The following is a 17,971-nucleotide window of genomic DNA, read 5'->3' on the forward strand; positions in this document are numbered from 1 at the left end:
GGGTCTGCAGTTCTACTCCCAAGTCCCTCCTGGATGTCTATGCTTCTTACCCTCTCTATTTTTGTTTTACATAAATTATCAAGAATTATGAAATTCTTTCAAAGAAATATATACCTATAAGTCCACATAAAATGCATAAGTGTCAATTCATAATTCATTTAAACTATGAAATGGTATCCAGTTAAGACTATATTGGAAGGGTAAAGTATCAATAACATTACATCTGCGGTACTCTTATGACGTAGACAGGGTCATACGATTGGGTGGGTTTTTTTGGGGTGGAGCGGGGGCTATAGCCACACAGGGGTACGGGGTGGGTGCGTTGGTTGGTATTCTAACACTCGTCGTTTTCCACTTTAAATTTTTCAGGCAGCGTGGTGTAGCGGTATAGGCTTTGGATGTCAAACCCGGACACTGTGTGACCCTGGACAAGTCACTTCACCGGTCTGTGTGCTCCAATAGAAAGAACACAATAGAAATGTAAACCAATTGTTATCTGAAAGGCGTCAGCCAAATAAGTTAATGTAAAATGTGAATACAACGCTCACTTTTAGCTCGCGACCCAACATCATTTTGGAAAAGAAAACGAAACAGCAAAAGAAAAAGCAATCCCAAGCAAACAAGTGACCGACGCGCAAGCCCCGCAGCCTCGCGTCACTTCGCGTCGCTCGCCCGGTTCGCAGGTCAGGTCGCGAGCACACGAGGGCGGCGCCGGCGGGATTGGTGACGTCACGCTGGAATGAGGGAGTGAATGTTCCGGGTCAAAAACTGGAATGAGAGGAAATTAACCTGAGGGAGTCGGTGGACTCCTGCGCAGAGATGTAACTGACGGGCATTTCAAGCTGGAATACAACGCACCGAGAACACGGGGGACGTTGTTTTTGTTTTATAAGTGTAAAGTCGAGGGGAGAGATTTGACGAAGCAAAGCAAGCAAGCAAGCAAACAATACGAGAGCGCTAAGCGCCGGCCAGAGAAGCAGGGGGGGGAACCGACGGTGACTGACTCCCGACGTGAACTTTTGTTTATCTCCCCAAGAAGAGAACGAAGTTTATTACAGCCGACGTGTGTTGGAGGAGCTGACCAGGGGCGGGGGGCACCAGTTGAAACGTGCTGTTGGAGTTGCCTCCCCTCCCCACATCGTTCTCGTCCCGGCGGTGTTTTCTCTCTCTCTCTCTCGGATACACGACACCTTTATTTTATTTTTCCTTTGTGACGGTCTTGGGGGTTTGGAGGGGAGAGAACGGTGGATTATTCTCTTTGAAACCCCGAGGGCCGAAATAATGTTCCACTGCATCCCTCTGTGGCGGTGCAACCGACACGTCGAGACGGTCGATAAGAGGCACTGCTCCCTGCTCTCCGTTCCCGATGAAATCTATCGCTACAGTCGGACTCTGGAGGAGCTTCTACTGGACGCCAATCAGCTGCGGGATCTGCCCAAGGTGAGAAGAAAGGGAGGGGAGAGGGAATGCGGATTCACCGGCGCAGCCAGTGTCGGTGGAGGTGTGTGTGTGTGTGTGTGTGAGAAACTCTCGAGCTGCAGCACAACAAACTTCTAGGCAGCTCCTTTTATCTCATACGCTAGTGAAATGCTCGAGATGTAATAAACCGTTGCTTTTATATAGCGCCTTTTAGAGAGAACATCAGAGCCTCTTTACAAGAATCGAAGTGCCCGAGACGTTTAAAAGCTGGGATGGCCAGCTCCGATTGTAGTGGAGTTTACAGGCAGCTGGGTGGCAGAACCCAACACTAGAATGGGTAGGGGAAACCTTCTGCAATTCAAATTTCTGCACATTTCTATATATTTTTGTTTATCCCAATAAATATGTTAAGTTCTGATTGAGCGTATGAATTTCTATAATCCGGTTTCTGTAAATTTCCATAGGAGAAATTAGGGTGAAATGACACCTTTTATTGGCTAACTAAGTAGATTACAAATGCAAGCTTTCGAGGCAGCTAAGGCCCCTTCATCAGGCAAAGGTGTAACAAAGAAACTGAAAAAATCCTCTCCTTGTATTGGGACACATGGAACTGAAAACTCAATGGAAGAAACTAGCCCACTTGGACAGCGATGTCATATCTCTACATTTTATTAGTTCATTGTTCTCTTCTTTCAGGGTTCATTCATCTCGGGTGTATTTATTTTGCTAACATTTGAACAAAAAGGTTATTAAGATGAAAGAAAAAAAAAAATCACCTTGCTGTCCCAATATAAGCTAGATTACTTTTCAGTTTCTTTGTTACACCTCGCCTGATGAAGGGGCCTTAGCTGCCTCGAAAGCTTGCCTATTGTAATCTATTAGTTAGCCAATAAAAGGTGTCATTTCACCCTACTTTCTCCTGTATCACTCTATGGCTAACATGGTGCAACTGCTGTGTAAATTTCTATGTAAAACACTTCAGTTTTCCTTTGTCATGCCGTCCGTTTAGTTAACGGGGGTCGCCAACTCCGGTTGGCCGGGGCTGCAGGTTTTCATTCTAACCCTCTTCTTAATGAGTGACCTGTTTTTGCTGCTAATTATCTTCTTTTTGAATTCATTTTCATTGACTTGCTCTTGAAGACTCGGACCCCGTGTTTCTTTTTCCTTAATTAGCTGCGAAACAATAATGAGATCCCTGTGTGGAGTTTGCATGTTCTCCCCGTGTCTGCGTGGGTTTCCTCCCACAGTCCAAACACATGCATTGGCGATGCTAAATTGTCCCGTGTGTGTGTGTGTGTGTGCCCTGCGGTGGGCTGGAGACCTGCCCGGGATTTGTTCCTGCCTTGCGCTCTGTGCTGACAGGGATTGGCTCCAGTGGACCCCTGTGTTAGGATATAGCGGATTGGACAATGACTGACTGACAATAACGAGATACAAAATGAGCCAAAACAACTGGTGTCCATCATACAATATCTGAAAATAAAGAAAGTTGAAGGTCTGAGGAATGTCAATTAACTCAGGTCCCCAAAACATTTTACCAGAGCTCTTAGAAAGACAAAATCAACAATTTCAGAAATGTCTGCTAGTGCACCACGAGGGCAGCAACAAACCGTGGAATTAAAGGACGTGTTTAATAAACGACGAGACTCGGCACCTCATTAAGCAACTGGTTGGAGTGAAATTAGTTGGGAGTTTGAGGCCCTGACTTGGGTGGTCTTCTGTCGGCTCCCTCACTTCACATTTCACTTCTACTTGGGTGCCTTTTTAAGGAAAGAAATGAAGCAGTGGAACGATGAAGAAATTCAGGGGAACAAATCTTAGAAAAGCAAGTCCATTAAAATGAATTCACAAGGTGGCGCAGTGGGTAGCGCTGCTGCCTCACAGTTAGGAGACACGGAAGTGGAGTTTGCATGTTCTCCCCGTGTCTGCGTGGGTATCCTCCCACAGTCCAAAGACATGCATTGGCGATGCTAAATTGTCCTGTGTGTGTGTGCGCCCTGCGGTGGGCTGGAGACCTGCCCGGGATTTGTTCCTGCCTTGCGCCCTGTGCTGGCTGAAATTGCCTCCAGCAGACCCCCCGTGACCCAGTAGTTAGGATATAGCGGGTTGGATAATAACTAACATTATATAAAGTTATTGTCTGTTATACCTGCATTGTTTTTTATTTAATATTGTTCTTTATCAGTACGCTGCTGCTGGATTATGGGAATTCCCCTTGGGATTAATAAAATATATATCTATCATATAGTGCCTTACATATCTCTCTATCTGTCTGTCTAGCAGCTCAAACAGGGCACTCATTTTCAAAAAAAGGGTTAGAATGAAAACCTGCAGCCACGGTGGTCCTCCAGGGCAGGACTTGGCAACCCCTAGTTTAGTACACAAGTACCGGCCTTAGGCTTCAAACCTTCTGAGTGATGCCGCTTCACCAAAAGAAATGTAAAGCAATTGTACCTCAAAGGCGTCAGCGCCAACTAAAAAATGTGACTGCTGAGATCGCCTCTCGTTTGTTGCCAGCGTCTGAATGACAAGTGAAATCCATTGTATTGCTAAAAAATGCTCCCTTTCTTAATAAGTAACCAGTTACTGCTGCTAATTTAACATGAGGTGTGTAGCTTTTATTTATTTTCTTCTCGTAAAGGGCAGCCAAGTAATAAAGAGAGAGGAGAGAAAGCAAGTCGACAGGTGACCAACAAACTCGTGGGTCTTAAACAGGCCACCATTCTCAATTTCCCTTTTATATGTTAATGAAATTAAACTCCGGAATAGCAGGTTTGAAAATGAATGGACTGATTACTGAATTCCGTTAGAACAAGCCGGACGAGAATGGGCCATTCAGTCCCAACCAAATTTGCCAGTCCTATCCACCAGATACGTCCACAGTAACATCAAGTCAAGTTGAGAAGGGCCCCAAAGTCCAATTGTCTACCCCACTACTTGGTCACTTGTCCTCCATTCTGTTTGAAGTGGGTGGGCCGAGTTTCTGAACTCCTAGTTGGAATTTTCAACTGGATTTACACCCCTTGCTAAGTCAGATTACCGACTCCCAAACTCTGGGCTGGTCTGCCAAGCCCAAGGTTGTCTAACTTCAGATGAAGATACAATATAATACAATTTACTTTTGTACATCCCAAAATTACACAAGGAGTGCCGCAATGGGCTTTAACAGGCCCTGCCTCTTGACAGCCCCCCAGCCTTAACCCTCTAAGAAGACCAAAAACTCCCCCAAAGAAAAAAAACCTCGTAGGGAAAAAATGGAGGAAACCTCGGGAAAGGCACTTCAAAGAGAGACCCCTTTCTAGGTAGGTTGGGCATGCAGTGGGTGTCAAAAAGAAAAAGGGGGCAATACAACAATATTGTGAATTTCCCCTTGGGATGGATGGATGGATGGATGGATAGATAGATAAATAAAGTATCCTATCTATCTATTATATAGTGCCTTTCACATCTATCTATCTATCTATTATATAGTGCCTTTCACTCTATTATATAGTGCCTTTCACTCTATGTATCTATTATATAGTGCCTTTCACTCCTATCTATCTATCTATCTATTATATAGTGCCTTTCACTCCTATCTATCTATCTATTATATAGTGCCTTTCACTCCTATCTATCTAATAGTGTCTTCTATCTATACAAAACCGAACAAATCCTCAATACAGTATAAAAATAAAAATTTTAGAAGTACGGAGTATAATTTAACAGCAGATGATATCCCATAATACGATTTGGATTTGTTGAGTCCTGGAGACCTCGGCCATCAAGCTGCCTCCCCCATTTGGCCAGTGCTGGGCCAGCCAATCTGATGAAAGGACCCCTCTACCCGATGACTCCTGCGATCCTCCATCACGGATGACTTTACCTTAGGCTGGCAGAACAACTTGGCAGGTGGGCCGTGGCACAGAAACAGAATAGCTGAGGGTTAGTAACAAATTCTAACTATCATGTGACTTATGTTTCAGTGCTAATGACTAACAACAGAGATGCAGTCTGTAGTCAGGGTGTGCTAAACTGAAGTAGTGAGATGTGAAAGGTGAGACCGAAGGGGCATCTCTTATAGTAGCAGGCAGACCACTCCATAGTTTAAGAGGTCCTGTAACTAAAAGCTTAACCTCCCGCTGTTATTTTATTAATCCTTGGAATCCTAAGCAGACCGGCATCTTGAGATCTTAATGTGCGCTCAGGTTTGTAAGTCATGATAAGTTTAGACAAGTAAGCCGGACCTCTGCCATTTAAGGATTTATATGTTAAAAGGAGGATTTTAAAATCTGCCCTAAACTTAACCGGGAGCCAGTGTAAGGATTTAAGAACTGGAGTTATGTGTTCGTATTTTCTTGTTTTTGCAATAATGATGGCAACGTTCTCTGCGGACTTTAGTGAAACGCTCTCGTGTTGTACCATTTATCAGCATTTCTGTGTCTCCGCCAGTGTGTTACTGTGGTGTTTGGGTGTGCGAAATACTGCGGGATGTGCTGCTTATTCCGATGGAGCGCGCACCACAAAGGTTTTCCTGGATATGTCCACATTGGTTTTTCTGAACGTTTTACTGGAATGTGGTTTCGAAGTCATTCCCATCTGCGACTTCCGAGGTTTAAAAAATCAAACGTCCAAACAATTCCATGTGTCTGTGGTTCTCTGTGTGAAGAAAGAACTCCCTAATGTTTGTGAGAAATGTCCCCTTAACAAGTTCCCAGCTGTGTCACCTGTGTGCTCTGATTCTGTCACACCAGTCCTGACCAAAAATGATTGGTGTGTCTGTGGCTACCATCCAAAAATACTGCCCAAAAAAAAATGAAAGGAGCCCTTTTTAATAAGAGTACAGCATCAAGTCAGTGCCACTTGTGGGCAGTTGATCTGCTCAGTTCAGTAGCAGAGGGGCTTTGGTGCACTAGGGGGCAACAATGAGACAACCCCCAAACAGCAGCGAATGGGTGAACAGCTGGAGGGAGGCCACTGACATTTTTCCCTCCTCATCTGTTTTGTCACTCGGTTTGCATTTGGCTACAGTCAGTGTCACTACTGGTGTCACATTAGGCCATACCTGCACCCTACAGAGCTGGCACTGGTAGTCCAACTTCTCCAGGATGGCAGGCACATCAATACGTGGCATTGCCAGAAGGTTTTCTGTGTCTCCCAGCACAGTCTCAAGGGCATGGAGGAGATTCCAGGAGACAGACAGGAGAGCTGGACAGGGCCCCTTGTAGAAGGTCCTTAACCCATCAGCAGGACCCACCGGTATCTGATCCTTTGGGCAAAGAGGAACAGGATGAGCACTGGCAGCACTGGTGTGAATGTCTCTGAGCAAACAATCAGAAACGGACTTCATGAGGGTGGCCTGAGGGCACGACGTCTTCTAGCGGGCACCATGGAGCTCGATTGGCAGGTCCAGCACTGGCGTGCGCCCTGTGCTTTTCACAGATGAGAGCAGGGTCACCCTGAGCATATGTGACAGATGTGAAAGGGTCTGGAGAAGCCGTGGAGAACGTTATGCTGCCTGTGACATCGTTCAGCCTGACCGGTGGGGTGGGGGGTGGTGGGCTGGGGTGGGGGGGGCATATCCATGGAGGGACACACAGACCTCTACAGGCTAGACAACAGTGGGCACCTTAACTGCCATTAGGTATTGGGATGAAATCCTTGGACCCATTATCAGCCCCTATGCTGGTGCAGTGGCTCCTGGTTGGACTGATGTGGCGAGAAAATGAAGGGATTGATACCATTGACTCCCCCCAATCCCCCCACCACCCATACGCTCACTCGCCTGACCTCAATCCACTTCTGGGTGTCACATTATCTTTGGGTCCATCCATCCGACGCCTCAGCCTGTCCAGCAGCTCAGTGATGCCCTGGTGCTGATCTGGGAGGAGATCCCTGAGGACACCATCTGTCATCTCATTAGGACGTTGTCAGGCCTGGGGGTGGGGGGATACAAACTACTGAGAACCATTTGGAGTTTCAGCCAAATGGACTCGCCTGCCTGCCACGTCATTTTTTTCCCTTTGATTTTCGGGATGTCCCTCATTTTCATTTCCATCTTTTTGTTCCTCACACATCACCATGTCAGTCCACAGCAGTAGAGATGACCAGCAGGATTGTTTTCTCCATTAAGGTCTGATGTGGTCCTTTATATATTTTTTTTTTAACAGTTTATTTTGTCGACCAGTGCAGATTGGTATTTCTCAGTCCTTCCCTTTTGCTTTTCAAAAACACTCGCACCTTCATTTTCCTTTTGTACATTTTTTTTTGGATTGAGATGACCTGTTGCGTGAAAGCCTTGGGTGTAAATGAGCTCTAAAAGCCGAGTCTCATTTTGTGATTATTTATTTATTTATTTATTTTTCTTTAAGGCACTTTCAGTTGTAGGGTAGCACGGTGGCGCAGTGGGTAGCATTGCTACCTCGCAGTTAGGAGACCCGAGTTTGCTTGTTTGGAGTTTGCATGTTCTCCCCGTTTCCTCCCACAGTCCAAAGACATGCAGGTGAGGTGCATTGGGGATCCTAATTTGTCCCTAGTGTGTTGTTGGTGTGGTGGGCTGGCCCCCTGCCCGGGGTTTGTTTCCTGCCTTGCACCCTGTGCTGACTGGGATTGGCTCCAGCAGACCCCCCGTGACCCTGTGTTCGGATATAACTGGTTGGACAATGACTGACTGACTGACTGACTGACTGGCTGACTTTCAGTTGTGGCCTTCATTTAATTGATCTTTTCGGGTCGGAGGCAGTCGGCGGTGTGATTTTTGTAGGCCGGTGGTCTCGCCTGGCTCAGGGTTGTTGGTAGTTTCTGCACTTATAGGACGAAGCCCCTGCTCCTTGACAAGCGTGGCTCTGGTTACCCTTGGAGTTTCCATGAGGTTAACCATGTAGGGTTTGGGCCTTGTACTTTCTGAACCAGTTGTAGCCTGTAGGACACTGGCTCCCCACCTTTTTTATTTTATGTCCCCTGCACCCCTAGAAAATATTTGACTTCTGTTTGCCCCCATAATTCTTATCACTTCTGAGGGTGAAGGAGTCAAGTATTCTAATTTTTGGATCGCAAGCGGTACTGCGGGTGACCAAATTGAACTAGAAAAAAAAGCTTTAAACTCCGTGCGTAAAAAATTGAAATCTAAATTAAGAACTTTACCTTTTCTTTTAAAATCTCGATATATCTTGTAAATGTCATGTGACGCTCAGACACAATTAATTGACAATCTGGGAAGTTGGGGTATCCCACGAGGCATCAAGTGCTGTGAGGAAATGACACGCGGTCAACAATTCAGGGGGTCTGGGGAGTTGGAGACCATCGTGAAGCATCAGGTGCTGCTAATCGGTGACACACAATTGACACGTTTGTCCCCCACCAAACCCATTACATTCCCCCCCCAGGGATAATACCTGGCACTGCACTTCAAAAACCAGAGGCACCGCACTGTTAAAATTGCTGCAGGAGAGCCGGGCTGAGAGAAAGCAGCCGGTGTTCACTCCAGATCGGTCCCCCTATCTCACAGAAATGTCAGTTGGATCTTAAAATCTGTGCCAGGACTCGGCCTTCTCTAGGAGTCATTGCAAGATCCAAAGTCCATGTAGTCGCCTTTCCGAACACCACGAGGACAGGCTGTCCTGCAGCTCATCCACAGGTGACAGTTGTAGGCACCATGTTTGGTTCTTTTCATTTCATAGGACAATAGCACTGACCAATAAAAGACCCTCAAACTGGCGGCACACTGCTAGACACCGATTGGTTGGGGGTGCTCTCTAGTATCAGGGGGGCGAAATCCCTGAAAGACAATGAGGGCCGTGTCCCAGTGACTGGCTTGCAACTCGCTCTGATAAAATCAAGCCGTCTGATTGGTCTTTAGTTAGTAGGGTGGGCTCCGTCTGCGTGAGAGCTGATGAAAGCTCATCAGGAATTACAAAGCATTGAATGCAGTAATGAGGCCTAATGAACTCGCGTGGTTTAGACCTCCTAGATAGGAGACAAGTTTGTCTGTCTGGTGTTGTGTGTTTTACTTGCCTCGCCAGAATGGAAACGAGAGAAAGGGCCGAGAGTGCCATACCTGTGAACCCTTTGTATGGCGGCCGGCTCCGGTGCCGACTGTCAGAAAATGGGGCGAGCGCGACTGTGCTGGAAGGTCCACACTCGGTTAGTAAATGTGACATGGACGGCAGTTTTCAGTCGTTCTAAATTGTCGTCTGGCAGAGAGATCAGTGACTGAAGTCGGCAAATCTGACACCCCTTGTGACCTTACGTTGTGCAATGTGACATGAGCGTTGGTCAGCCTGGTTGGCGTCTCATTATTTTATTATTATTTTATCATTAGTATGCTGCTGCTGGAGTATGTGAAGGCCCCCTTGGGATTAATAAAGTATCTATCTATCTATCTATCTATCTATCTATCTATCTATCTATCTATCTATCTATCTATCTATCTGTTATATAGTGCCTTTCAATCTATCTATCTATCTATCTATCTATCTATCTATCTATCTATCTATCTCTATCTATCTATCATATAGTGCCTTTCATTATCTATCTATCTATTTTATAGTGCCTTTCACTCTATCTATCTATCTATCTATTATATAGTGCTTTTCAGTTCTATCTATCTATCTATCTATCTTATAGTGCCCTATCGATCTATTATAACTTCCAATATCGATCTATTATCTTTCAATATACCATACCATATTTATTTGTTGAGCGCTTAAAAACACAGCATTACAACTGACCAAAGCGCTGTACAGTTACAACAAGCAGGACTAAAAGCAAAATATTAAAAACAAACATTAAGAGAGAATTAAAACAGAGATACTAAAAACAGGTCAGGGGGACCAAATAAAATAGAGAAAATAGCAAAAGGCAAGTGGAAAATGAAACCGGTTAAGAATTAAAAGCCAATGTGAAGAAGTGCGTTTTTAGGCGAGATTTGAATGTGGCGACTGAAGCGGCTCGCCTCACCACTAAGGGCAGGGAGTTCCAGAGCCTGGGTGCACTGACAGAGAAAGCCCTTTCACCACGAGCTTTAAAACGTGCCTTGGGAACGGTTAGGAGCAGCTGATCTGCGGATCTAAGAACACGAGGGGGATTGTGATGATGGAGCAAGACACTCAAATAGTGGGGGTCAGACCGGTTAATGCCTTATAGGTGAGGAGGAGAATCTTAAAATCGATTCTGAATCTAACCGGCAGCCAGTGTAGGGTTTTTAAAATCGGTGAAATGTGTTGGATTCTGCTACTTCCAGTTAGAAATCTATCTATCATATAGTGCCATTCACTGTCTCTCTCTCTCTCTCTCTCTATCTATCTCTTTCAATATCAATTTATCTATCATATAGTGCCCTATTGATCTATCTATTATATCTTTCAATATCTATCTATCATATAGTGCCTTTCACTATCTATCTATCTAGATTTTCTTTTTAGAATATTTTATTGCAAGGCTTTATGGTGACGCACCTAACTTGGAACGTAAAACCTACCATTTTCTTTACTATTCTTAGTAGCTCCTTCACTCACATGTTCATTTGTAGGTCTTTATTTTAATCCGTTATGTCATTCTAAAATGAAGCTGATGGTTAAGAAAGAATTTTTTGCTCAAAATGAAATGTTGTTGGTTGAAGTGGCTCCCCCCCTTCACTGCGTAAGGCACTTTGAGTTGAGAGAAAAGCACAACAACAACAGCATTTATTTCCAGAGCACATTTTCACACCAATGATGCTTCACATGATGAACACAAAATAAATAAGAAAATAGAATTAGGGAACACTAATTAACAAAGAATAAAAGTAAGGTCTGATGGGCAGGGAGGACAGAAAATAACAAACAAAAAGAAAAAAAAAAAAAAAATCTTCAGGGGGTCCGAGGCCACGAGACCCCTCAGCCAGCCCCCTCTACGCATTCTAAACTCACATAAAGGACCTCAGTCAGTCCTCATGGTATTCAGGGTTCTTATGGAAGACCTTGATGATGACGATCATGTGGACCTCCGGCCTTCAATCCATCAATGTACGGACATCACGGTGCTTTGATCAGGTGGGGGAGCGCAGGTGGGCAACACAGAAAACAGGAAAAAGAACAGAAGAGAGAGTAGGGGTGAGTATGGATTACGGAGCCACCAGGAATGATATTGATAATTAAATGCATATACAAAGCATCAGCTCTGAGAAAGCCATGTTACAGTAATGAGTTTTTATCAGTTTATTAAAGTGCTCCACCGTATCGGCCTGGCGAGTTTCCATCGGTCAGCTATTCCAGATTTTCGGTGCCTAACAGCAGAAGGCCGCCCGCCTCACCACTCTTGCAATTCTAAGCAGACCCTCATTTGAAGATCTAAGGTTACGATTTGGAGTGTAAGGTGTCAGCCATTCTGAGATACAGGAAGGAGCAGATTATTGAAGGCTTTGTAAGCCATCAGCAGTATCCATCCATCCATAATCCAACCTGCTATATCCTAACTACAGGGTTACTGGAGCCATTCCCAGCCAACACAGGACGCAAGGCAGGAAATATACCCCAGGCAGGGCGCCAGCCCACCGCAGGGCACACACACACACACACACACATACACCAAGCATACACACGAGGGACAATTTAGAATCGCCAATGCGCCTAACCTGCATGTCTGTGGACTGTGGGAGGAAACCCACGCAGACACGGGGAGAACATGCAGACTCAGACGGGTCTCCTAACTGCGAGGCAGCAGCGCTACCCACTGCGCCACCGTGCCGCCCATCAGCAGTATTTTAAAGTCGATTCTAAATGGCACAGTTAATCGGTGTAGTGGCGCTCAGACTGGTGTGATGTGTTTGGATTTTCTTTTCCTTGTTAAGATTCTAGTAGCTCTAATTCTGCACTCGTCGTAATTGATTGTTGTCTTTGTCGGGTGGTCCTGAGAGGAGTGCGTTACAGTAATCTCGCTGGCTGAAAACAAAAGCGTGAACTCATTTCTCAGCATCTTGCAATGTTATAAGCAGGCCTGTAGAGTCGGTAGATAAATCCTCCGACTCGTTAGTTTCCGCTACTTCTGACCCCGACTCCTCTGTATGTTAAAGTATTTTCCGTGTTGATTGAAGGAAGGCAACATCCACGTCATTTAACCACAGAACTACTGGCTAGGAAGCTGACTCTCTACCGTGTCGGCCAGTTTGAACCCCATAGCACACACCTCCATCTTCACACAGCTATGCACTCGGCTTTATTCTTACGTCAGAGAAGTACTTCATTAGGACTATTGTTTGTGAAATGGGACATTTGAACTTGTAATGGAAAAAAAATAAATAAATATTGCACTTTAAATTTATTAGGAGTCGGTCCCCAAGGACTCCAGGTACCCAAAGTTGTCTCCGACTCCTCGACTCCACAGCCCTTGTTATGAGGAGATCTAACTTTTGTTATATTTCTTAAGTGAGAAAATGCTGTCCTAGTAATCTGATTAATGTGTGATTTCAAATTCAAGTCAGAGTCAGTAATTACCCCTAAATTATAAATTTAAAGAATTATTGTTCTCTACCAGGAACGTAACCAAGAAGACGCCTTTTTTGGTTGTGACAATCTTAAGAAGAACAAAAAAAAAGCTGATGAGGATCGCAAGTTGTGTGTTTATTTACAAATAAAAGAGTTTTTGAATAACGTGAAGATCACTCGCACACACGGAGAGCGGCGCTTGTTGGCTAACTTCCTATATTTAGATTTTTTTTTTTTCTCACAAGCCAACTTCATTTGTCATCTCTCGTTTCGTCATTATTTATACAAATCATACTTCCCCATCTTGAAATGCCAAATGGGAAGTCTGCTCATAATTGTCAACCGTGGTTTTTTTTTTTTTTGTTCTACACCTTGACATTTTATGTCACTTTCATTTTCGAGAAATGAAGTCAATGCGGTTAAATCGACTGACTGCGGTCATTCTGGCTTTTCTCACGGTTAAATTTCACTTCCTAACTTTAAAATGGCAAACTGCTTGCAGTTTCATTTTGTTTTGTTTTAATTAAATGAAGATGAGCCGCCCGCGTCGTTTTCCAGTGGAGCACGTGTTCACCTGCTGTATCAGCAACATGGTGGCAACAGTGGGAGACTTGGTAAGGGGACGTGTGTTCTTCACACAGAGTCACCCCCATAACCCCAGACACAACCTCGCAGACACAAGTTGAGCTTTAAATAAAAGGTTTATTAATTCAAGTTGCTGTTCATGCAGGCTTTTTACTACATCGTTGTCATATCGATTGGTATCGCCGGCGCTGCCGCGAGTGGCAGGCATGCCAGCAGCTCCGTGTATGACTTTATCTTTTTACCTTCTCTATTTTTCTCTATTTCACTGATCACTTCTACCACTTTCTTTTATGTGGAATCGCTCCCTGGACTTTGTGAATTTCCCCTTGGGATTAATAAAGTATCCTATCTATCATATCTATTTTATCTATCCCATCATCCATCCATCCATCTATCCTATCTATCCTATCTATCCATCCACGCCAGGTAAGAGCGGCGTCATTGGCATCCTTAAGATCTTCATTGGTCCATGTAGGGCCTCGGGAACATTCATGGAGAATGTGGTCCATTGTTTGGTGGGCTCACCACAGGGACATTCAGCGCTGGTTGTGAGACCCCATCTCAATAGGCTGTCCCTTGTTTTGCCCAGCTCGGTTAACTCTTTTAGGGCCGATGTCGACTTTCGTCAAAAGGAAGAGTTGATGATAAACGGTAATCGACTGTAAACTGTGACAAAACCAACCGTTACGTTTTAGTTGGACTCTTGTTGCTAGAAGGAAAGTTAGATTCATTGGTTCGACCGAGATTCCCTGCACTGTCATGAGTAGCAGGGCGCACACATCGGCAAAAATGGGACTGACATCTAGCGAGAGATCAAAGCAAATGCATAAAGCAAAATATTCCCGTGGACGACGTCTTGCCTGTTATCTCTGAACTGGACTATGACTTGTCGGGCTCAGCTTTTGATACAAGTGATTGAAAACGAATGCGAGGTTCCAGCTTCAGCTGACTGATCTCCAGCTAGTCGTGGTGCTAACAATGTTCGCCAGGGAGGATTGCCACTTAACAATGATAAGAGGTAGAAACCAGATTGTAACGCACTGCGACTGTGACCGATGCTGCTGCATGCCCCAGCCACACGAAGACCGCCTGGCAGCAAGCCTGCCGCACATTCTTGGCAAACTGGCAGCCTCGGCAAACGGCAACAGACGTTTTATGTTGATTTCTGAGTGAAACCGTTGTTTTTTGGAAAACAATATTCAGCCCTCAAAGAGTTAAGCGCGACCCAGTCTTTCGTAGAGTGGGATGTTTCCATTGGGTAGATGTAGGAAGAGCTTCATTGGGAGGCTTTTGTTAAACACACGCGATATAATAAAAGTCGTCGTCGTGTTCTCTCCTTGTTCTTCTTCTCCACTTCTCTCGGGTGAGCTTCGTCCATCCTTCTACTCCCAACAGCAACTTGTACCTGGGCTACGTAATAATAAGTAATTTATTTTTTGTCTGTGCTGAGTTGTGTTTTGTTTTCATCATCCCGTTTACTGTCCGTTATGTGCGCGTCAGTAAATGTTGTCCCCCTGTAAGTGAAGAGGAAGAGACCGCAACCCTGAGACGGAAATCACCTGTTTGGATTCAATCACCAGTTACATCCGGGACATTCTTCATTGAACTCCTTTAGGGCGGATGTCGAGTTTTGTCAACACACGGGGTTAAGGACGGATGTCAACCAGGGGCAGAGGGCAAAAAAGAGCTGCAAACATTGATAAAGGGCACCGTTACATTACAGGGTAGACCCTCTCTGCAAGGAGGACTGTTAGACTTGTTGACTTGACGTTGAATCCCTGTGTGTGCTTCAGTGGCGTAGAGCAAATAACGTCTACAGCGGTATCGACATCCAGCGAGAGTGAAGAGAATGAGCAAAGCAAAATACTCTGTGTATATTGTTTGTTTATTTGTTTGTTTATTTTTTGCATATTATTGCTGAATTGGACTCCCACTTTTCACACACCGATTTTGATGCAAGTGATCTGGGGCCTCATGTATAACGCCGTGCGTAGAACTCGCACTATAACATGGCGTAAGTACAAAAGCCGAAATGTGTTTACGCACAGAAAAATCCAGATGCAGGAATCTGTGCGTACTCCAACTTCCACGTTCTTCCGCTACATAAATCCCGATCAGCGTGAAAACTAACGCCGTGCACGCATTTTGTAACGCCCCGACTCCTCCCAGAATTACACCTCTTTGAATATGCAAATCAATATAAATCGCCCTTAAGCGCAGCCTTCTGTGAAGAGACAATGGAAGAAGCACGGGGGAAAATATAAGAATTTCAGCGAATACCAAGTGGAGGCAAAGGAAAAATATACAATTTGTTTAAATAAACTGTGGAATAATCAACAAAAGGAAGTTGATCGAGTGACATAACGTTTTGGAGAAACTTGAAAGCTCGTGTTCACAAAATCGCACAGTGCCGGAAATAAAAAAGAAGTCACATATCAAAGTCGCCGTGAAAAGAAGAGTTGTAGCCCACTGTCTGAGTGTCATATGAAAGTTTATTAGGGTACAGAGAAAAAAAGGCACAGGGTGGGGAAAAAACACGAAATGTCAACTTCAATCTCGACATTTCCACTTTAATTACGTAGTTTATTTTGTCATTAAAGTAGAACATTATAAACTTCATCTTAAAATCGTTCAATTAACCGGTTTCTCAAATCACATCATAACTAAAGTAGCACGTTAAATGCTTTGTTTTGTATTTGATCTTCTACTCGTATGTGCTCTGTGTGTGTGAATCACTACTTGCTTCTTAAAGCGGCTCTCTTCCTCCGACTGGACACAGAGTCCATTACATTCGTGATATTACAGCTCTCTGAATAACTAAAATACTGAGATGTATACGTGATGTCATTTTCATGATGATAGGAGTTAAAGCACGTTATTAAACATGGCTTTCACGGCGCAGTGATTGTGTGCGACCTTCGATGAAATAATATATTGCAGCAGTACTCCTGGTCGGCTCTTTGTCCAATAGAGAAAGTCCAATGTCAATATGTTATCTTCTGCATGGTGGATCGCCACACAATCAGCTCTGTAATAGACGTTAAGCCATCTGTAAGCTTAGCGCCGATTCTTCAAAACGTTAAAGGAACATTGAAATATCTTCGTAGTACATGTTTAATTATTCTATCCTTCACGACACTCCCAGTGAAGAATATAGATTATTTAAATGAAGTTAAAGTTTTATCTGTATAATTTAATAAACATATTTTGCTGCATTTCACCTTAAAAATGATATCGTCATCATATGTAAATACGCGCTTTATAAAGTGGCCAGGTTGTGCGATATTATAACTGTAGTGCAAGTTTACAGTGAGGTGATTGTACTTATAAGTCCTAACAGTTCTACAAGGTGCAATTGATTGAGTGCATTTAAAGTTCTTGGGATGAAACTGTTTGTGAACCGCGAGGTCCGTACAGGAAAGGCTTTAAAACATTTTGCAGTGGCTGAGACAGCGTGTCCTTAATGCCATATACTGATAATTCCCTTTCCGATCAGCTGCTGCTGTGATTCACACTCAGATACAGTGATATAAATACTCCGAGTCGTGCAGTGAGAGGAATATGGAAAAAGATGATCGGCTGTGGCAACTCCTAACAGGAGGAGCTGAAAGAAGAAGAAGAAGGAGAAGTGAGAGTAACAACGCTAAAGCAGTTATGGTATTTGGAATACTATGGCTGTTCCCTGGACCATTATATTGTTACGAGTTAATTACAATCAGATGCGTTACACTAATAAACAATATGCGGTTAGTTTCAGTGTATTTATAAAGCCGCGTCAGGAAAATAAGGTGCAATCACACAGGAACAGTAGCACTGCTGGGTGCCGCCAGTCTGCAAAACCGAGCGGAGAACTTGCGTACGTCAAGGTATGAGGTACCGTGGAAAAGTGTGTGGCTTTACGCCAAGTGTAGGTTTTATACATCGCGATTTGAACGTGGAAAAGTTCTTACTCAACATTTCTGTGCGTACGCACCGTTTATACATGAGGCCCCTGGAGATCGAAAACGAACGTCGGATACCTGCGTCAGCTGATCGGTCCCGAGCTGATTGCTTAGCTGACACACCTAGGGTAACGTTCACCTGGCAGGACTAAACAAACAAGTCATCGAATTCTGATTTTCATATTCTGAGTGAGTGAAGCACGATTGGGTCGTTAGTATATTGGCGATAACTTTCATTTATTGAGGCACAAAGCAGGGAATATAAAGAAGTACGATGATCCCCCGCCTATCGCGGAAGTCACGTTGCAGACCCTTCAGCGATAGGTGAAAATCTGCGATATAGAAAGACCATATAAGTAAACATTTTTTTTTTTAGTTTAATTCTTAAAACATCCTGGCACTGAAGGTTCTCGTGGGGCGCAAACATGAATATCAGCAGAGTTTCTTTGCAGCCTTTGTCATTTTTCGCAGAGCGTTCAACAGTTGATCGAGCCGCCATGTGGGACATCCTGAGGCAGGACTTCTGTGTTTCTCCCAGTTGATTCTGGGCTTCGTCAGTGGTGTGTTCTCCCCCCCACTCTGTTC

General features: G+C 44.3%; 1 protein-coding gene across 1 annotated transcript in view; it reads left to right on the forward strand.

Moving 5' to 3' along the window:
- The first annotated feature begins 716 nt into the window (after nt 1–716).
- lrrc1 (leucine rich repeat containing 1) overlaps nt 717–17,971 on the forward strand; it is a 137,452-nt gene continuing 120,197 nt past the window's right edge. Inside the window, exon 1 of the mRNA XM_039737823.1 lies at nt 717–1,440. Coding sequence (XP_039593757.1) covers nt 1,282–1,440 — 159 coding nt within the window. The 5' untranslated portion in view covers nt 717–1,281. The remainder of the gene's footprint in view (nt 1,441–17,971) is intronic.

The sequence above is a fragment of the Polypterus senegalus genome, chromosome 16 (genome assembly GCF_016835505.1).
Source record: "Polypterus senegalus isolate Bchr_013 chromosome 16, ASM1683550v1, whole genome shotgun sequence".
NCBI classification, from domain to species: domain Eukaryota; kingdom Metazoa; phylum Chordata; class Cladistia; order Polypteriformes; family Polypteridae; genus Polypterus; species Polypterus senegalus.